At 36.0% G+C, this 22,749-nt stretch overlaps 1 protein-coding gene across 1 annotated transcript in view; it reads right to left on the bottom strand.

The window, feature by feature from the left end:
• The window catches only part of DNER (delta/notch like EGF repeat containing), a 135,090-nt gene that overhangs the window by 44,792 nt on the left and 67,549 nt on the right, over positions 1-22,749 (bottom strand). The window contains exons 5-6 of the mRNA XM_075033252.1: positions 9,246-9,391; positions 2,410-2,563 (exon numbers count right to left, since the gene is read on the bottom strand). Coding sequence (XP_074889353.1) covers positions 2,410-2,563; positions 9,246-9,391 — 300 coding nt within the window. The remainder of the gene's footprint in view (positions 1-2,409; positions 2,564-9,245; positions 9,392-22,749) is intronic.

The following is a 22,749-nucleotide window of genomic DNA, read 5'->3' as shown; positions in this document are numbered from 1 at the left end:
GGAGAGGCCAAATTTAAAAAAAATACATATGCACTTGATGCAGATATCTGGGATCATAATAACCGAAAAAGCCCTAGGATTTTTTATCATTACACAAATAAAATCAATTTGCTTTATCAAGGCATTGTAATTCGTAACTTACCAATAGAAGCAGGAACTATCACAGACTCAATCTAAGTGTAACAACAGCAGTGATACTTTTGGAGTCTTGTACAAAATTGGGAAGTATACTTATGATGTTACTCTGCAAAACTTAGCTGTACAACTTGAAACTATTAAGCTTTCCTAGCGGAAACAGTCTTAGCCTTTACAATAAGCACATCAGAATTACCATAAATATTCCCCCTAAAGCTTTTTTTACACAACTAAACCCAAGAACTTTAAAGTATTTGGAAAAGTATTTTATATTAAAATTATATTCCAATAAAAATTTTGATTTCATGGAATTCAGGCAGGGTTTTTTTAGAATCATTCTTGTATTTCTTCTGAGGTAGGGAATTTGAAAAAAGAAATTTAGCCTAATAGTACTTGATGTAGAACAATTTCCATGATAGCAATCTCAATAAAAGCAAACAACACAAACAAAACAAATCCATTTTTTCTTTTCTAATTGGAAGCTACTTGTCAAAATCCAAAAGAATTCTGAATCAACCATATTCAACATGACAGTAATGGCAGGGATTGTTCAAACATTTGAAGTTTGTTCCACTCTGATCTTTCTCTTCTCCTATTTAAATCATTATTCAACTGTATTTACATATCTTGTTAAAGTGACAGTTGATCCGTTGGCAAATTTATGAAATAGAGTACACCTGCATAACAACTTCACTTCTTTTCAGAGCAGTGTAAATCCAGGTCATTATGTAAAAATACAAATATAAATCCCTTTCTTGCTGCACATTCACTATACTGACTTGAAGCAAAGAGAGGAAAAAGTGCAAGTCCCAGAGGCAGAAAAAGTATAATTAAAAGGGTCTGGGTCGTTGGAGAAAATGAAGGGGGCTTAATAATTTGCTGTTGCTGGTTTTCTGAACTGCAAAGTTCACAAAACAGTTCCGAGGACAGTACGTGGCAGCCACATTAAAGCATCACTTGCATCCACCTGCTTCTGGCTCAGCCACTTTTCAGGCTGGTACTTACACATGATCTACTGCAGCTAGAAGTTTCTCTAGCCTGTGCTGACATGCGTTAGGGTAAAGAATAACAATATTCCCATCTCTAAGAGAATAGCAGAACACCCACTCCATGATCCTGCTTTGGAGCAGAATAAAGGAAGTATTGCTACATGTACCTTTTATATATACTTAATGCACACAGATACCTACCCAGCATTAAAGGCAGTCAATAACCATTTAGACACAACCACCACTACAAACCTGACCAAATAATTCATTTCTCTGTCTGCTTTTTATGATACAGCTTTTATATCCTGCAGATCTTCAAGTTTATTCTGGAAGCACCTTCCTTCCTCCCCCCTCAGCCCCCCCTCTTTTTTTTTTTTCTTGTTCAGATAAGTCCCCTTTCTCTCTAATATCAACTGACCAGTATTACAGAAATGAAAATGTACAGTAATATGTTTGTAGGAAGCAAAATAAATTACCTAATCTTAGCCAACTTTTATTTTTAAATAATTTTAGAAAATAGATATTGAACTAACTTCTATTATGGTAATTGAGTTTGGTTTTAAAATGTAAAGTTCAGATAGCAGACTTATTTCTATAATAGCATTTAGTAAGGTTTTTTCCATCAGCATGTATCTTTAATTTACCCTCCAGCATATGACCATCATATTTAGTTTAATTTTTATTTCAATTAAGATGTATATATTCATTTGATCAAATGTTTAAAGCAAATGTTCTTAAAATAACTTCAGAGAACTCAGACACTTGTTCATTAATCAAACCCACAAATTACTCAGTTTAGTTTATTAATTTTTAAAAAGTTTTCAAAATTTAAGTTAATTCTGAGCAACTTTCCAACAACTGCATAGCGTGGAGAGAATTTTCTTCCATTTGATTGGTGCAACTGAAGAAAAGAGTTTACTAGTTACAATGAAAGCATGTTTATTGAAACGTTAGTTATGACAAGTATACTTAAAATCTTCATTGAAAAGTAAAAAAACAGATTAAGAAAAAGCTGATGTAAATTAAATTTTGGTCATCTCTTCTTAGTAGGTAAAGTTCTATTAGTTACAAACAATCCACTCATTGGGTTATGGTTCAGATGTGGGCTTTCAGTGGCATTTTTCACAGATGAAGAATCTTCCACGGCCTTTTAAAAACTGCCCTTATGTTGTTGTATTTTCCTCCTTTCCTAGTATCTGAAGTTCCACAGTTCACTGCTCTGCAAAAGATATGCACCAAATGTTAAAACACAAATGCATTATTCAAAGCATAATACAAAACCTACCAGCCGGACAGCTGCAGGTGAAATTGTTCCTGTCATGTTTCTGTGCTACATCAGTGCACGTTGCGTTGTTCTGACAGGGCTGGCTCCGACAAGCATCAAATTCTTCACACAGGGAACCCTGATACTCATCCTCGCAGTCACAGAAAAAAGTTGCCTAAAAACAAACAGGATATGTACTTCACAATAAATTTTCAAAGATTATGTTTTCATTGAATACTCTACTGAATAAAGATTTTTTTGTCGTTTTCCTGTTCGTAACAACAGTAGCCGCCATAAATACATCAACTGCACAAAGTTACTCTTTGAAATACTAAATGTGCACCAATTCTTCAACTAAGATTTTTAATCATGTCAGGTAATTTCATCTAGACGAGGAGGCTGGGATCAGATCCATAAAGTCTAAATCACTACATTTTTTTTCTTCCACTTCAGAAATTACACTTTTAGACTGGATAACTGTCAAAATAACTAATGCGCAGATTTACTGCAACAAAGTCCTACTACAAAGATGCACCCTTTATGTGAAGGGCAGGGCTGGGGTCCCAGAGGCTAACTGCAGTGGTACTTCAGTAGCAACACATCCCTTCAATTCTGTTAAAATATGTCATCTTATGAACATATTTGTTACTTTTGCCAAACCCTGCTGCTTAATAAAAGATCAAGAGCACTACACCTGTTACAGATTTAAAATACTTACAAGTAGGCATGATATGGCACATTTTTGTTAGTAACAAAATAATTAAAATTAAATTTTAAAAAATCTTTAGGTCACTAAGATTGCCAGGGAAATCTCAGAGAATGGAAGCAAGGAAAGTTCTCTCATCTGTAGTATACATTTAGATTAAATATCTTACTTTCTTTGTTCATTAAACACTAGATGGCAACATCACTCACTTTCATGCGTTTCAAAGCCAGACCATTAGGGCTGGAATGCAGCTGTCCCATGCACAAACATTATAATGCAAAGTACAGAATGTGCATGAAACTAGAAACAAAGAAATGGGGTTAGTAATTTATATTCTATTTTTACTTGTGTTTGCTTCATATGAATAAACAGCTGTGACCTAAGTAGAAAAGAAAATAATCACCTTCATACAAATAAAAAACTTTACTCAGTAAAACCCAGATTTCATTCTTCCTTACAAATATTACACTGGTAGAATTTAAACAAGGATTAATACTATACATCTCCAAAACTCAAAATGATGGGTATGTTATTTATCAGGAGTGCCAGAAGTCCCTACTAAGTGTATGGTCTATACATGTTCTGGTATTTACCCAAGCCTCCTCACAAACAGCTCTGAATGTCTCACATTAGCAATGACAGGTTTCCAAACAAGGCCATAGTTCAACAGAAAGGAAAGACAGGCAAGCAAAACACAGTCAAAATTATTATAATCACACAACACAGTAACTTACTTTGAAGATAATTCATATGAGCTACACAGGAAAGTGGCTAACAGAGAGAAGCAAATAATCACTTTTATTTAAGAACTAAACAATTAACTAAATACACAGCAAGTATTTCCACATTTCCACATACCATTGGTGGAAAACACATCAGCACAGGGATCACTTTGGTCCCCAGAGACAACAGCGATCAGTGGTTCAAAATTAGTGTTGCCCTCAACATCTCGTATCATTGGAGTCATGCAGTACCATTGTGCATATACAGGATCAGGACCCAGGTAAAGAGTGCACATAAACATGTTGCCTGCAGCATCCTTCACAGCTGTTCTAACTCTTACTGATGCTAAATTATGTTATTGACTTAAAGTGTTTGTTATCATTCCTGGAATGGAGTGTTGAGTTTAGACTTAATACAAAGTCAACGTTGCTACCTGTCTCAGTAACTCACCTGTTCTGGATGAACAAAGTGAGATAGCATACTATGAAAAAAATGGCATTTTTTTTCTTAAAATCTACATGAGTAGAGCATGCGGAAAGATACAGGCACTGTACCTAGATTCTGTGCCATTTAAAGAGATGAGAGTCTTGATCTCATTTAAATGTGTTTCTGGTCTTTGTGTATGCACTGGAAATGAGAACAGGCTTATCTATGTCTCTCTGATGCTTAAAGACATCCCTAAGCAAGAGGTCCAAGAAGTATAACATACCATCAAAGTTACCTCTGTCAGAACAGAGAGGTACTACGTTTGTTAGGTAGGCTCAGGTTCATGGTTGTTTTATGCTAGATCTGAGAGTAAGATGCGAAGTACATCATTACCTGAACCATTCATTAGAGAGGAAGGAAATGTCTGTACTGTCCGCACAGACGCAAACAGCATGGCTCTGCTTGCACTAAAATCTCATTTTGAAGCAATGGAAGCTGATTATTATAACGTAAGTACTAATATATTTAGACACTACAACAATCAGTCATTGTCTTAACAATAGTAATGCAACAGGAAGTTAAGAAAAGCTCAGATAATCTTGATATCTCTTTAAGAGCACAATATAGGGATCAATTTACCATAAAGTGTAGTTAACAAAATGGGTTTTAAAAGCAGCAAAAGAAAAGCATTGTAACACTTCAAACTGAAATGTCTAATGACGGATAACAGTTCTGAGATGCAGACAAGTTATTCCATAGAGAAGATTAGGTGTCATCATTTTTATTAGGCATGTCATCTTCACTTTTCCCAAATGATACTATTAATTTTTTTCCTGAATAGATGACATGTACTAGCATATTTGAGGAAAACTAAGTCAAGAAGTAGCTACACACTGCCATAATGCTAGTACTAAAGTCACTATCTAAGAATTCCAAAACAATCTACTATCGATAGACAGTTCATCTGTGTATTTTACTTGACTATGGCAGTGCAAATCTATCATATATTCTTTTGGATGGCAATAAAATAAATTCTTTAAAATAATTTGCTATTATCCAATCTGTAAGTATGATGTTATAAATATAGTTGGAATATAGTACTTTTTTCCTATTTTAAGCAGAGTAATAACATGCTTAGCAGATTCTAAAATTCAGACTAGAGATACCATATAAGCTCACCTCTTCTCTCGTATTTTTTTTTAAACTATAGTAAAGAAGCTGTTAAGATGACCAGAACAAAATGAATGTCTACTCTTTCTCTTGCTGAGAAAGACTTTCAGTATTCGTTTCAACTCACAGTGAGTTGCTATAACATTTGAGCAAAACATTGCTGTATGATAATTACATATTTTGTATTTAGGAGTATATTGTTCTTAGGAAACTAAGTCAATATACAGGAGAGCATGCCTTTAGGTATACATGAGGCTTTTCTATAATTAGCCTTTCTACAAATATAATCATGTCAATCTACCCCAAAGCTTCTAGCCCATATAGAAGACATGGAAATATTGCTGTTCAGTTCAATACATTTCCCAGTGCAGGCAGAGGCCAATTATTTTTGTGTAAATCTCATGGGTTCTAAATCTAGCTATAAAATTTCATATTTACACAGTCAGCTCTTCCATATTTTACAGAGGAGAGCCAAAGTTACGGAACAGGGCAAGCTGTGAAAGAAATCATTTTATCCCCATACGTAAGCAAAATTGTGGCGCTCAAATCCAGTGGATGGCCAAAGTTCACTTTAAAATCTAAAACAGAATCAGAAATTCACACCAAACAATTCTCTTTCTTTGAGTTAATACCAAGATTTTTCTCTTCCATTCACAGCTAACTAGTTTGAGGACAACTTAATCTTTTGTAAAGGTGAGTATATGAATGCAAAAGTGGTATTTATATTGTGATGAGGTACAAAGTTCATAGAAAGGAAGGAAAAGGCATCACTTTAACTCAGCATCACCTCGCTTCATGGAACTTTGAACAAAGTGGTGAATTTTCTGTTCCTTTCAAAAGCAACAGTAATTGAAAAAGAAACTCTGCAATTAAAAGCCTTCCTTTGCATGTCCACACTCTATAAAAAGCACCTAGATGAGCTATCAGCAAGGGATGAGTAAAAACTGGCCAAGACCTCCAGGTTAGACCAGAATTCATTTGTTTATAGTTTTATGCACGGCATAGATAACAGTATGCCACCGCACTTATTTCACTGCAGATTGTTAATTACATTTAACTTTCCCATTAAGCAGATGTGTTACTACATTCTTTTACATTAAACTAGATTTGGAATAAAACTATGAAGTACATAAAAACACAAGGACAATCATTAATCTTCTTGGCACTGGAAGCAATGACTACAGCTGACAGAGCTCTTAGCTTGTGCATGGTATTAGGCCTTTTATGTATTCTTCTAAGAATTTGCTTTGCATCCTGCAAGACTAGATCGTGCAAAACAGAATGAATTATAGATAAAAACAAACAGCAAATCACAAAGGGCATGCTGTAAACCTAAAGAAAATTAAAGTTTCAGTTCTGCAAAAAGAACTGCAGAAGATGCGTCTTGTGGGAAACGGATACAACGCTTGGTACATATCAAGCATGTAATTTTGGCAGTTGTTAGCTCCATCGTTAGGGAAATCATCAAGGTATTTTAGGGCATATCTCACCTAAGATGAGTTAAACAATGGCAAAAACATCCTGCTTAATGTAATATGCACCTTCTATTTTTACTTATGTTGCTTACGCTAGGCCTGAATCAGTTTCCTGGCTGAAGCTCCATTATGCGACTAACAGGCAAAAAGGTAAGGAAAACTGACAGACTTAAAGAAACACTATGGGCAAACAGACACAACATTTTTATTCTCCCTGGAGTAGGAAGCTGGACAGAAACTCTCTACATTGGGTAACACTGTATCTCAGGTTTTAGTGAGCTACCCCAACCCAGCAGGCTACCTGGCATAGGTGTGACGGCACTCGAGAGGATCACTGGGCACATTCCTCATGTTTTCAAGTTGTAGAAAATTCAGGAGCAGTTTGTGACAGTGAAAAATAAAAGCAATTACATTTCTGAAGTTGAAATTTTATTTGAAGATAAGAGATGTTGAGAACCCTGCTAATTCCAGTTCTCTGACTGCCATGAATTGATAGACACCTCTTCAGAAACGAACCTCACCATGATTTCTATGTCCCATGGCTTCAGCCACAGGGCTGTTGGCCAACTACAGCCTGGTGCACGTTACATCAAACACACTACCTTAATAAATTTTCCTGCTATTACTCTTAGGTGCAAAGAAAGAATAGGTGGAAAGACATGAACAATCCTAAACTTTTCTATTCATTTTCCAGCAAAAGCAACATACTACATGTGCATGAGGGGGGTCCATTTATCACTAACAGTTCTAATTTTAAGATATAAAACTTTCAGCGTCAAGATTACAGGTGGGGACATACAGGTACTGATTTCTCTTTTTTTGAGTGACATTAATGCTTCTGCATAGATACAGGAAGTAACTTATTTTTATTTTGTGACATATGGCATGCAATAAGAGAAAGAAATTAGAGTCATAAAAATGGACAAACAACATGAAAAAACAGAAAATGAGACTATTTATCAAAGTTTTTAACTCTCAACTTGACCAAAAATGGAAAAAGACGACATTTTGATATGCTATTATATATAGTAAATTTGAACATATTATTTTCCATAAATTCAAGATGCTGAATTTATAAAATAAAAATATTAAATATAGTAAAGCAGAAAAACTAAACTGGACTATGAAACAGGACACTGTGTCTGAATGAATAATTTATTTGGATACCAGCCAGCTGGTATGGTAAAGTAGAACTTCTAAACACACCTTGCTATAATTGTGTTCACACATTACCTCAAGCATTTTAAAATTTCAGCTTTGAGAAATAAAATAGATACTTAATTATTCCAGATGTTAGCACTGCCATGCGTATATAGATTACTGTAGCAATTTAATTATTGTTGTTACAATTCAAAACGTCATTTTTCTATCAAACATGCTTATTGAGAATTTTAATCAGAAAATGGTAGCAGATGAACTAACAGTGAATTCCCTAAATATGCCAAATTTTCTGTGCTCCCAGCAGGCTCACAGCTGTTAATATTTACTCAACAGTTACTATTGCTTTTATCTCCCAAATGAATATAATAAAGCCAAAGGTTTACTGCACATATTTGTGCTGTAAATTACTTTTAATCCATGAAACAAAATCAACATGTATATAAGGTAACAGAGAATACAGGATCTCATTCACAGAAGGCTAGTCTGCTTTTGTAAAAGCAGTACACAGACTGCAAAACTGACACATTTGGTTCTTATTTTCTCATGTTACTAGATTGCACAAAAAATTCACAGTGGCCAGTGGACTTGCTGTCGCCATTATAATCTCTCAAGGTAGTGTTATGTTAAGGAAAAAGCTGTACAGGAAAACTTCCAAACATTACCAAATTACTCCATTGTGTTTCTTTTCATAATTAGGCTCAGACAATTCCATTGCACTGATCAGTGATTTCTGAGTGAGCAATTATTGAGACGTGGAGAGATAAGTAAGTACTAGATGAAATCAGACCTAAAACCAAAAGAAGGCTGAAGACTTAAACTGGAACACACTGGTCTGGAGATTGGGGATCCCAAGTGCCCACCACGTGCACGTCATCTCACAAAGAAATATTCTTGTATAGTGACAGTAAGATGCAGTACACATTACCTTATACCTGATTTGAATAATTGTTTTTATTGCCAGGGCAGGGTATAAATCTTTGCATCTCATATCAGTCACTTTCTTACTTTAAGTGCTTGACTTTTAGGAAAAGCAAATAAATTCATTGTTATTATTTAGTAACATCTGTGAGCTTTAGAAGCCTATTACACAGCAGCAAGGTACGCACACACTCAGAGGACCAAGCACAATTTACCCTGTGTTTATATAATCATGGAATTTCCACACTATAAAGAATGTCTTGGTAAGTTCACCTTACCTCATCTGGTTTGGTGATACATTTTCCTTTCCCTGAACACGGGAAGTTATCTGAATGGCTTCCCACAGGCATGCAGGTACTGACTTTCACTATCACAGTCAAGCGTAGAGCCACAATGCACTTAGTAACTGAATCATTCAAAAAACCTAAAAAAAAAAAAATAAAAAAAAATCCTTACTATATGAGAAAATACACATTAATGCTCCATCACTAGACAAACAAATAAAACTGAATTGAAAGAAACTCAGCAAGAACATAATTGCCCATATTTCATACACATCTATCTAAATTTAATGCATATACATACAAATTAGAATATAGTTTGGAAAAAAACACTCATTATATTAACAAAAGGAAGGCAGGCTGGTGAAACAGATCTACCTCCAGAACTCTATCTGCTATCATTTTTTATATCTCAAATAATCAAATGCTTTTGCCTGCTATCTTTTTGATGAGTTAAAAATATTCTTCCTTTAGTTTTTTAATGACAAGGAATATTAAAATCAAATTCAGTGGAGAAAAATGTTTAAATGAATTTCTAAAAGTTATTTCAGAGCTACAAAGCACACAGATCATAAACTGCATTACATTGGTAACAGATGGACAACCCCTTTGGCTGTATTTTTTATGAAGTTTGCAAGAACATACATACACAGCTTGACAGTATTTCTTTGTATATTTGCAATACAAGTAATATTGAATGTCCGATCTAATCACTCTAGAAGGTGCTATACCAGGTACAGACAAACAAAACATGAAAACTGGAACATTTGATGAGGAAGAGAAAAATTCATGAATCTCTGGCTAGCACCTGTAATTGCATGGCATTAAAAAAACGCTTGGTTGGAAGTTATCAAAACACACTGGAGCATAACAACATCCCTATCACCCATATTTCTAACAGATATATCTGGAAAATAAAATGAAGGACAGCAGGAAAGATAAAATGAGGCACATACACAGCCCATGACATACACAATTAAGTCAGAGTTCATGTCAAAATACATATACCCTGCTCCTATACTTCACTTGTGCTCAAACTGCATTGTTCCACCACAGTGATTAGACTCCCGGGTAACCGCCCTTCCATGTGTGGCACCAGTTAGCTGTTTTGTTCTGGGAGCTTGTGGCAGAATAAATGTGAGGTGACAAAAAAAGTGTGCGTTTGGTACAGTGTATATACTCTAAGCAGAATATACACATGAAAAAAACCCCAAAGATCCTTCCATAAATTGTCAAACTTAAATTTTACTTCATTATCCTTAATGTAAGGGTCTAAGGCTGTTTGTAGTATCAGTATGGAAAGACTTCCATTCTTTGTTCTTCATTTTCAGATTTCACTTTTTAAACACTGTATCCTTTGAACAGTTAGTTGTCTGTGCTAGAAACAATGATCCCTAAACCATATCTTCAAGGCAGGAAAATCTCATGTCCAGTATAGACGTCATCAGCTTGAGCATAACCTCTACAAGTTAGCTAAATATTCTAAAAAGATCAGATTAAAATTAAAAAGATCAGATTAAAAAAATGTATTGGGTATAGTTCCAAATGTCTTATGGTCTGTTTTGGCTAGTGAAGATTATTGTAATCTGATGACCTCTTCAAAGCAAGCCAATTTATTCTGGCCTTAATACACACCTAATTTTTACCCATCTGTTCAAAAATGCAGCCAGAATTATTTCCTTTAACAATTGAATGCGATTGTCACTGGCAGTCATGCAATTATATGTGAATGCTTGGAAGAATATGGTATTTCGAAAATGTCTTTGGGTTCACATTTGCTTGTCTGAAGCAGATTGTTACATATTCTTCAGGACAGTTCCCTGAAGGAATATTAAATCAACCTTCTTTGTACTTTGAATCTTGTTACTATTTTGGTATCAAAAGCCCTCAGGCAAACCACTGAAAAAAATCATTATTCTCACTGGAATGCCACATATTTTTCTGTAATTTCTAATTATCTCATCTAATTTTCAAAAACTAGAAAAATAAAAACATTGCTATTTATTTTCACTCTATAGAAGTTTCATACAACTTTCTGAGATCTCTAGGTTTTAAGGCTAGAAGAAGCTTGTCTGATCATCTAAATATGACTCCCTGCTAACTCAGGTCATAGCACTTCAATTAATTCCTTCTCCAATTCCCATAACAGCAAGTGAACTAGAGTGAGTTTTAAGTTCTATTTTTAACTTCTAGGTAAGAGAAAAATCTCAGAAGCATGTTTACATCTCCCTTCATCTAAGGTTTGGAGAAAAACATTACAGCTGCTTATATCAAAAGGTAATTTTGTTCAGTTTAGCCTTACTGGTTTTCTAACACAATGACATCAGAGCATTTTAAGTTGAAGAATTCAGGGTTGAGCTAATTACAGTAATATTACGGAAACAATTTTAAAGCCTAATAAATCATAATATGATGTGAGTAGTCATTTAGATTGCAGAGAAGGCATTTGCAAGCTCTGTGCACACAAATTTGATAGTCTGACAAATGCCTGGATGGTTGCATTGGCAGCATGCGTGGTAAAATACACTACAGCTCATTCTACCCTGGAAGCTTCACCTACTTACACCTAGGAACACAAAGTACATGTGCTCCTGTTTCTCTCACATCAAGAAAGTTAAGAACAAAACATAAGGAATAAAGTCAAAATAAAAGATGACAGGTGTCATCGTGTCCAGGTGCTTCCAGCAAGATCATATCATGCCATTCAGACTACCCCTACTCAAACATAGATTGACTGATTGTAGATTTTTTATACTGTACAAACTGATTTGCCTCCTTCACAAACTCCATTTCTGAACAATACCTTCCTTTTATGCACAGCAGACTGAGGTCAGAAAGCTGGTCCCCAGTGGACTGCCAAAATAGGGAAGACTAAAGCCAACATGCCACCAACTTGGAGCATTATCCTATTACATATTATGTTAATGGAAGGCATAAGACTGAACTACAAATCATAACTAACTCTTGGTGTGCACCCAATGCTATCACACACACAAACACTCTTGCCTACTGCAATTGGCTTAAGTATGATGATTTCTCTGTATTCTATGTATTCCAACATATATTCACCTACAGTTGAAATAATAGATTAACATTTTACAGCAGAAATACAGTAATAGTTCCCTACATTAAACTTCCAGTCCACAAAAGTATAGGTCTTTGAGTCCACCTAAAGGTTTCTTGGATGAGACAGAATGACTGCCAAGGTGTTTGGGCACTCACTTACAATGAAGCATCAGTCCCCAAGTTTTCAACTTATTTTTAGCCTGGTTTCCTAAGGAAATGAGACAGCAGTGGGATGTCTATCAGTTTCCATCTGTTCTGTTTTTCTCTCTCAACACTTTCCCACACCAAAAGCTTTTGGGGTCAGTAGCCAACTTCAGCATTCTGCAAAGCAGTGGAGTTCTCACAGACACTAAGTGCCTACAGCTTCCCTGCACAGTATATAGCCCTAGCGCTAAGGGCATTGGTAAGTCAAAATAGGTAGGAAAACAAAAAGGGCCCCATTCCCAGTGTAGAGTGCAGTCAGTGATTTATTATTTGAAAATGGGAAACTGAGATATATACAAATGGAAGAAAAACAGATAGTATCAGTTTTCAGGAGAAAAGCAGTGGTATTGGGTGTTCCTGCACCCCATCTTCAGTTCATGTCATGTAGTAACATACTGAAGCTGTAATATTTCCAGACCTGATTTCAGCTTCCAGAAACAATACAGCTGCTATCACAGCATATCGAACCATTGTTTATAAGCCTTAGTGGCCCAGGATAGAAGCTACATAAGTATGTCTGCTAGTTCATCCACAGATAATGGAAAGTTATAGAATCAACCTGAAGTGTAAAAGATCCAAGAGGAATTTTCTGTTTGACCACATCTCTCACATCACAGGAGAAAATGTTATACAGGAAGCTAAACAGGAGTGGTCAATATGCTCAGTCTTTTCTTTGTGGCCATTGGACTTTGTAGACATAAGAATAACTTAAAGAAAAGAAGCTAGGAAAAAAGAGAACTAAATTTTGATTACAGAAAAAGGCAAAGGGAGACTTGAATTCTAGTCCTTTCTCCTAAAATTTTTCATGTCCAAATTTTATCCAAAGATTATTTCATGTCCATAACACTCTCACTGTCCATGTATCATATGGTAGAGCTGACATTCAAGACTACGAAGACCACTACCAGGGTCTATACTAATCACCACCCTGTCTAAGTGCCTTTGTGGATCTAAGCAGAAAGTAGTAAATTCAGTTTAACTACACAAATCAATTTCCCTCTCTTATGGCACTATATATCACTATCTCAAATAGTGGTTATTCATCTAGCAAATCTAAGAGAGCTCAGTCTTTCCACTCATTCATGGAAGTCATGTTCAACTCATTTGAGAGACCTAACAACTGAAAAAGCATAACAAGATGTTCACATGATACCCTTGATTGTGAAAATTTACCTTTACACGTTGAAATAATAGAGGCATGCTTTTGATTTACAAACAGACAATCATTTATCACCTTTTTTGTTACACTAATGGTCAGGGTCATTAAGGCCTATCAATACCCTCAGGGCCCTGACACTAATACTGTTCTACAGAATTTGAAAAAATGGGTCAGGAATTGTTTCCTAGTTTGCCTTAGGATGATTATCATACATAAGCAGAAAACAAGAAGTGAGAAACAGGTAGTCAATGACATTCACAATCTTTGATGCAGTACTTCTGTGCCATCAGTACCATAGGATACTTGTACAGAACATCTGAGATCATTCTCTAATGATACTGCTAGGCAACATAGCATCTGGGGATACAAAAATACAGCTGCAATAACAGAACTGCTATTTTTCCCACAAACAGCACTATTTATAAGTGGTACAACTCTCCCAAATTCTATATAGATCAGCATGCTTACTGTGCTTTGCCACAGAAGCCTTGGTCAGATACTGCTTTTGAAAGTATACATAGATTTTAGTGAGAATCAGTTCAAGAACTGTTTCAGGTACTTTATTTTTAAAAAATTCACATGAAACAGCAATTTAAAGAATTTTTTGTTGCTGTTCATAAGTAACTGTGAAACTTCTCATTGCATTTTTTTTTCTTCTCCAAATTGATATCATAGTCACATTCAGTTTAAAAATAGATATGCTTTCTTCCTTCACTCCCAACACTGAAGACTCATCCTGGGCTCTGAAAATCAAACATATACTTTCTTCTCAGACATAATCACCATTACAGTGATAAAGATAAATGTACTGCTGGTCAAATTATATTCTCAGTAACAGTAACACATTTCCATCAGAGGCAGATTGACAATTATAGTGTTACACAGGTACAACAAAGCAAAATTTGGGTGTCAGAAAATTATTATTGAAACTTTGGGAAGAAATAGCACACAGCTTGACTTTCAAGCTCGAGCTCAGTTTTGCAGGACTGACAGTTAAAATATATTCATGAACTGAGCAAACCAATTGGATTCACTTAGCATAGAAAAATCCCCAAACACATGTTCCGTTACATTTCCTCTGTAACAAATGGCAATTTCTGAATTTCACCGTTACTAAACAATTACCCAACTTAATAGCTTGACTGGACCAAAACCCATAATAGGACTATGAAATAGTCAGCTAGTAAGAGTACACTTACACTTATGAAACCACTTGCATACAGCTTATTAAGGAGATGTGACAGTAGCTTAGAGTATGACCTTCTGTCATGGCTTCAAGGACTCTGCTTACTATCCAAAATAATGGTGAAAGCCCAGCGAAGGGTGACAAGACTAATCTTCTAATAGATTCCCTGTATCACAATTTGCCTGTTATGTGCTTATTTATCAACAACGCTGCCAAGCTGGCAGTGAACTATTTTGGGCACAAATGTAGACCACCAGAATCTCTGATACCACACTTCACAAAAGCAGTTAAGTGTGGTGGAATACAAATGACATAGCTGGGACTCCGATAAGAGGAGCTGCAGTAGATTGGATGGCAGGGTTGGCTAGGCTTTATCTATAGTGACTGGTTCAACTTAAAGACTTATAAGTGGCTACCCTACTTTTAAATACACTGTATACTATGTTACACTACTAGCTGAAGAAATCTGAGTATTTTAGAAGCGTTATTAGAATGTGCCTCACATTTTCCTTTAAATTATGCATTATTATCCTTATTTTACAGATCATGTTAAGCAGTCTGCCCAAGATCTCACAGTGCAAACAACCATGCGATCAGCTGTATGTAAATATCTTGACTGTGAATTGGTCACAAAAGTCATATTTGAAGAAAGAAAAATCTTAAAAATAAACAAACAAACAAAAGGTATTTCACCAAGCATTACAAATTTGAGCACGTGAACCTCCAAAGATAGACTAGAAAAATAATTTCCCACTGTTACTTGCTAGAACTAGCAGTGAATAAAAATTAATTTTGAATAATTTACTGATTAAAGACAACTCTAAAGAGTAAAAATTATTTAGAAGCTAGCTTAAAACATAATACGATGTATAAAAAAGTAGTCTAATGTTTACATCTACTTACATGTGAGATGAGGTACATATAACTTGATCATGAAGGGCAGGGCAGGATATTGATTTTTTAACATATTTATCAGGATACCCTTTCTTATATAGCCTAACAGCATTCTTTGGAATGGTTTAGATTTCAACTGAATGCTTAACATTTTGCCTTACAAGGCTATCTTTTAAAAAAGTCATTGAAATTAACACTTCATTGAACTTTTTATGCTGTTTGCACTTCTGCTGCTGCTATTGTTTATCAAAAGGCCATTTTCTGCAAGGTTAGCTCTTATGCCCAGAACCCCAGGGAAATGTTCACAGTTGAGCACAATACTCAATACTGCCTGCAATAGGGCCCTTCCAGGCAAATTGCACACATAAAAATGAAAACCCCATTAACTGGAGCAGTTGTCACCAAATTCCCCCACCAGCAAGGCTGACTTGCACAAAAGTAACTAAATAGTCACACACACACACCCGTTACTGCACATCGGCTGAGCAGCAGAACTGCGTGAACGCTCCAATTGCAGCATGTGCAAGGGAATGTGATTTAATTTAGTCCAGAGTGAAAGAGGGTTAAGTCAAACGACTGCACATATGCCATGGGCTAGGAGCTCACACAGATGCTCAGCTGACACATGGTAACTTGTTAAAGCTAGAGTAACTTGATTACGTGGCTTTCAGTGAATTCAATTCACACATCTCCTATTATAAAATAGAATTGTCCTATTTCATTTTTGCTTAAGTAAAAACAATTTCAACATGCACCGAACTTCTTTCTCTCAATGGAAGTATGTGCACGTTTTAAAGATGTGTAACAATACAAAACACACCATCCAAAAGACACAGTTACTACAACTTGCCTCCTAATCCGAAATTCTATAGCCAGATAAAAAAAACCTAGAAAATAGACTGATTTGTTTCAAAATATATCTCTAGATTATTTATTTTTAATGTAGTGTTTTGTACACTAAGTTCCATTTTGCCTATTCAATATACCTGCAGTCAAATTAGTGGTGACCAGTTGTTAATGTATGATGAGATGTTCCAAGGAGATTCATTAAATAACCCAATTCACATCAAGAGAGCAAATAACCGCTCAGGGCAGAGACATTAAAGAAAACACTTTGTTACATTAGAAAGGCGGGACAGCATTTTGGATAGGAAAATATTATCCTTTCGGTACATATATACATACGGTTCACACACTTTTTAAAATGCAACAGATCTCTTGTGCTTGAGGAGCCAAGCATTAATTTTCTTTTTTAAGCAAAACTTCAAGAAGTTTTGTGGAATTAAGCAAGCTGCCTTATAGATGCTGGCATTTGAATAGCATCAGTATTCTCACCATAAAGATGCTATAGCATCCACTTTCAAGTGAGTTTGTACAGGTACTAATTTTTTTCAAGGAAATACTTTTGAAATACTTCATAATTATAGTTTAAACCAGTCAGTTAAATAGTATTGACCTAAAAGGCTGGGCATCTTGCAGAAAACCAGATTACGCACCCAGTCTACATCAGTTTTTCTTTGTTGTGATGAAAATAAGCATTATAATTTAAAGATTGTGCTGGAGGATTTATTTTCTATTCAGATCAAAATACTCATTCATATTAAATGTTAAACCTTCTGCCTTATTATCTGTAAGGTCTTAGCTGAGAAATAGCAATTTTGCTTACAAATTTCTTCCTCTTACTTTATAAGCAGACTAGAAACTAAAAACCTAAGGTATCAATATTTCATGAAAGCTGCTTTTTAAGCTGCATCATGGAAGTGCTAAATAAAGCACAAAGTCAAAAAGCAAGTAATTTCAAGTGATTTAGACGCATTTTTTAACAACTATAGATATACAAACTTTTCTATCATATTACCTATGGGGAAATGGAGGCAAAATATTAATGCCCAACTGTCTGTTTTACTATTTTTCTGAAACGGCTCCCATCCTTGCAACTTCAGCAGTGGGCACACCAAGGCAAAAAAGCAATTTTTCCAACATTTTATCATGGAAGTTGATAAGAAGCAGGTTTTGTCAACAGAGTTAATATCCTAATAACCATGATAAAGACCTGAAAACATAATTGCTTTTATGTTGTTGGGAGAAAGGAAGGAAATAGAGTGCATGCACACAGAGTCAGCACTGCCAACTCCATGCTCTACATTATGCCCAAAACCTCAAAATAAACACTTCTTAAAACTGAAGCGATAATCATACAATATGCAATTTTATTACCCAATTTCCAAATTCATACTACAACAACAACAACAAAAAGCTATGGTGGTTTTGATTACTAGCAGAATTGAGCTGTTAAACATAATTTGCTAACTGTATACCGGTATAGGTATACCTATACTAGTTTACCAAGTAGACTGGAAACTGTGCAAAATTACAACTGACCAAGTCTCACATCCACAGGTGTATCTTTTGAGTCATGAAGCACAGAATTCTTGCTTTAGTGAACAGGTATATTAATTTAACACCAGAGGGAATTAACTGACTTGTGAAGAAACAGATGGTATACAGTCACTGTAAAACTTGTAAAATGTGAGTATAAAAAAAAAAAACCTGAATGCTTTTATTATGTGGTGGTTTTGGTTTTTTCACTATTTCCATAGCAGACTGTGTTTTCAGAATAAATGTTCCAGTTTTCAATCAGAGTGTGATTGCACGTTTGGATAAAGAAGATGAATGCAACAAATCACAGAAGATTTTTGAGAGTTGCCATACAAGCTGAAAATGTCCTTCAAAGTCCTTTAGCAAGGCCTTTTTCATTTTCTAGAAGAAAATGTTAATGCATTATTTTCTCAAGAGAGATACTGTTTAATCAATTTAGTAAATCTTATGCACTTGCAACAAAGTTGTATAGAAAAAGATATATATATTCCTGCACATGTTCCCAAATCCAGTATATTATTCCCTGAAAGTAGTGCATATTGTTGGGTAGATTAGATTCCCTCCAAAACACATAACAAGCAGCACTTTCAGTTCACCACAGAGATCCTTAGCTGTAACTTATTCATGAGAACTTCAGTCTGAAAGACTCATGCACAAACTGACAGTCCATTAGGGTACTCTTACTGCATTTTTTTCAGACTTGTAAAATGTATTTAACGTGATTTTAATTTTTCAAGATATATTGCAATGAAGAATAGGTGTGTGACTGTAACAAGGTAAAGTTTTGCAGTTACTCATTTTTGAGTATTCTAGTACCATTATTGCTAGCATGAAGATGCAGAGATCCTGAATTAAAACAAATACTGATCAGACATTTTATAAATATGATAAATTATACAAGAATCACTCATTAACTTCAAAGAACATTGGGACAAATAGTATGAAGCTATAACTCTATTGAAGTATGTACAGGGTTTGCGTGGCAAGGTTTTGGTAGCAGAGGGGCTACAGAGGTGGCTTCTGTGAGAAGCTGCTGGAAGCTTCCCCTGTGTCAGTGAAGAAGGAGGAGGAGGAGATGCTCCAGGCGCCGGAGCAGAGATTCCCCTGCAGCCCATGGTGAAGACCATGGTGAGGCAGGCTGTCCCCCTGCAGCCCAGGGAGGTCCACGGTGGAGCAGATCTCCACCTGAAGCCTGGGGAGGACCCCACGCTGGAGCAGGGGGATGCCCAAAGGAGGCTGTGACCCCGTGGGAAGCCCACGCTGGAGCAGGCTCCTGGCAGGACCTGCAGACCCGTGGATAGAGGAGCCCACGCTGGAGCAGGTTTTCTGGCAGGACTTGTGACCCTGCGGGGGACCCACACCAGAGCAGTCTGTGCCTGAAGGACTGCAGCCCGTGGAAGGGACCCGTGCTGGAGCAGTTCATGAAGAACTGCAGCCTGTGGGAAGGACCCATGTTGGAGAAGTTCGTGGAGGACTGTCTCCCGTGGGAGCGACCCCAGATTGGAGCAGAGGAAGAGTGTGAGGAGTCCTGCCCCTGAGGAGGAAGGAGTGGCAGAGACAACGTGTGATGAACTGACCCCAACCCCCATTCCTTGTCCCCCTGTGCTGCTGGGGAGGGGGGTAGGTAGAGAATCTGGCAGTGAAGCTGTACCCAGGAAGAAGGGAGGGGTGGGGGGAAGGTGTTTTAAGATTTGGTTTTATTTCCCACTACCCTACTCTGATTTGATTGATAATAAATTAAATTAATTTTCCCCAAGTCGAGTCTGTTTTGCCCATGATGGCAATTGATTGAGTGATCTCTCCCTGTCCTTATCTCGACCCACAAGCTTTTCGTTATATTTTCTCTCCCCTGTCCAGCTGAGGAGGGGAGTGATAGAGCAGCTTTGGTGGGCACCTGATGTCCAGCCAGGGTCAACCCACCACAAAGTAAAAGGCGGACTTTCCATAAACTAATGTTTTAAATGTTGATCCCTTAATTGCCATCTCTTACTTAAAATTATTAATTCCCTCCTCCTTCACTTCTCAGCTATCTCTTTGGCAAATCTCAATATTCACCCATAGCACTCCACAGAATAGGTATTCTTCTGTACAGGTATGAAAAACATTTGCTATTCAGGAATGCCCTCAATTAAAAAAAAAAAAAAAAAGGTATTTTAAGTCCTGAATTTAGGCACAAAACTCTTGAAATTCTCTTGGCATCAAATGAGGCATTTTTGTTGCAAACAGTAAGCAGAGATCAACAGTTCACCTGGCTTGTACTACAGATCAACCATCTAATGATTACCCTTGTCTAGTAGTAACTTGGCAATAAAAGCCACAGCACCTTGGGATATCCTACACCTAACCCACCTAACCTACTGAGCAAATCAGTACTTTCAGGGGCTTCTTCATTCAACACCTGAACCATATTGGTCTTTTTTCCCATTGGCTAATAAGTATACTTTCTAAGAAAACTTAACATATTATTTTAGAAGACTGGCACATGTGGAGTATCAAATCTTACAGACAAACCCATTAAAAATACTCCTAAGCAAAGCAGTCATGGTAAGAATGTGTTACGGAAAGTACAAGTCAGTCTTCAAGTTAGTACTCTTTCCCATCTACTGGGGCTTATTTTAATGGGGTAAATGCTTTAATTTAACAACATAATTATACTGCATAATCACAGCATCATAACTCTTTTCCTGCACAGCAACAGAGTGTTTGCAGACACAGCAGCCATTTTAGAAATCACATTATAGAAAACAGACTGCTCTGTTTAGTTGTGTCACACTCTTCTCCTTCCCTCAAACCCTTCATTCTCATACAGTGCAGGTACTGTCTCTGGGGTAAAGAGGACTATGATCAAGGCGTCTATTTTTAGATCTCAGAGACAGCATTCTTTCCAACCTCTGGATACTGTGCCCCGAATCACACGATCAGCAAATCAGTACATTACTGCCGACTTTTCAGTCTTTTCAATCTTGTCTGAACAACTTTAAACTTGTGTCACCATGAGGTAACACAAAACAAATAATATTTCCCTACATGTTTTATCTTTGATATAAACATCTTATTCAGAAAGATTTGCAAGAGGTGATTAAAGTACCTTGTTGAGTAACAAAACTTGAAGGTGATACAGTGAGAAGTGACTCAAGTAAGATGTAGATCAAAAGACACACACACACACACACACACACACAAACACCACTCAGATCTTCCCCATTTTTCTTTTACTGTTCTAATTAGAAATTTTTTTAAAGGTCAAAAAAATTGCATTGTACAGAATTCACCAATTAAGAGAAGAATCCTTTAAAAACTCATTTGAATAAACAGAACAAGAGTGGGGGAAATTTATATAAAGTAAATATATCAGTTGGCATGGTCCACAGCCTTACTGCGTGATTCTATGCTTACAGCATCCTACAGTATCATGTGGTCTCGTGATTGTTCTAGCTTAAATATCATCAATAAAAGCACTGGTTACATTATTGCTTTTTTATATAAAATCATCCATTTTAATTTATTGTACCTTAGAATAAGTTTGTTATGTATATCAAGAAACAGATGGAAAGTTGTCTATAAGAAAAACTTTACTCATCTGTTCTTACTGAAAACTAAAAACTTGTTAGGTGTGCCAGATTCACAGACCATTTCCATACATCTGGATCAAATCCAAAATAAAGATTTAATTATTTTTATATAGACCTTAGCTGAACTATGGATTTCAGTAAGCAGAACATTTCCATACAACTGAGAAGAAAACCCAGAGGCTACTCTGTTTTATCTTTCTTACAATAAATCTTGATAGGTCACAAACACTTTTAAACTAACAAATTCATGTTTCAGTTTCCCTGTTCCTTTAGTATTTCACCCCTTTTCTGCTCAAGTGTTTTAATAAAAGGAAATTATTCTGGGAAAAACTATAACTAAATTAAGGCCACATAAAGTAATTTACTCCAGAAAACAATTATCTCATTACTTGATTATATCACAGTATAGAATTGCAACACCTCAGGAGTAAAAGATATGCAGAGGGAATGTTTCATATTCATTTTCTATCAAAAGCACTACAGGTAATTCACCCACTTGCTAAAATAAACAGGATTTATAAAAATTCAAATGCACTATATGTGCACTCATCTTCACTAAGCACTCAGATGCTCCTATTCACGAATGTATCACTGTATTATTGGAGTCTCCCTGCTGCTCCATGGATACGTATTTATGATTCATGTTCTTACATCAATCAAATCACACTACAACAACTGGAAAATTCTACAAAGAATTTCACTATCAGGAAATTCAGAAGAAAGACCAAAGAAAGTATCAAAAACCAGATGGAAGTAAAAGAAGAGGTCTCAGAAAACTTGCACGGCATGAAATAAGCAAGATCATTAGTACAATTTTTATGAACTAAACCTTTGTTTATATTCATCAAGTAAAAGATATATTTTCACCTCATGTTACCTAGCACACAGTAAACAATTCAAAGTAAAAATCCCAGTGACAGCAAGACAGCTACAGAGAGACAGGCAGGACACGACAAACTATGAAAGAGTAAGACAATATTCCTTTTAGTTATCTACATGAATACCCTATGCTGTCTGGCATGTACAGTCAAGTGGAGCCTT

The sequence above is a fragment of the Buteo buteo genome, chromosome 7 (assembly GCF_964188355.1).
Source record: "Buteo buteo chromosome 7, bButBut1.hap1.1, whole genome shotgun sequence".
In the NCBI taxonomy this organism is placed as follows: Eukaryota; Metazoa; Chordata; class Aves; order Accipitriformes; family Accipitridae; genus Buteo; species Buteo buteo.
Note: the sequence above shows the minus strand (reverse complement) of the source record. Positions and strands in the feature narration are given on the sequence as shown.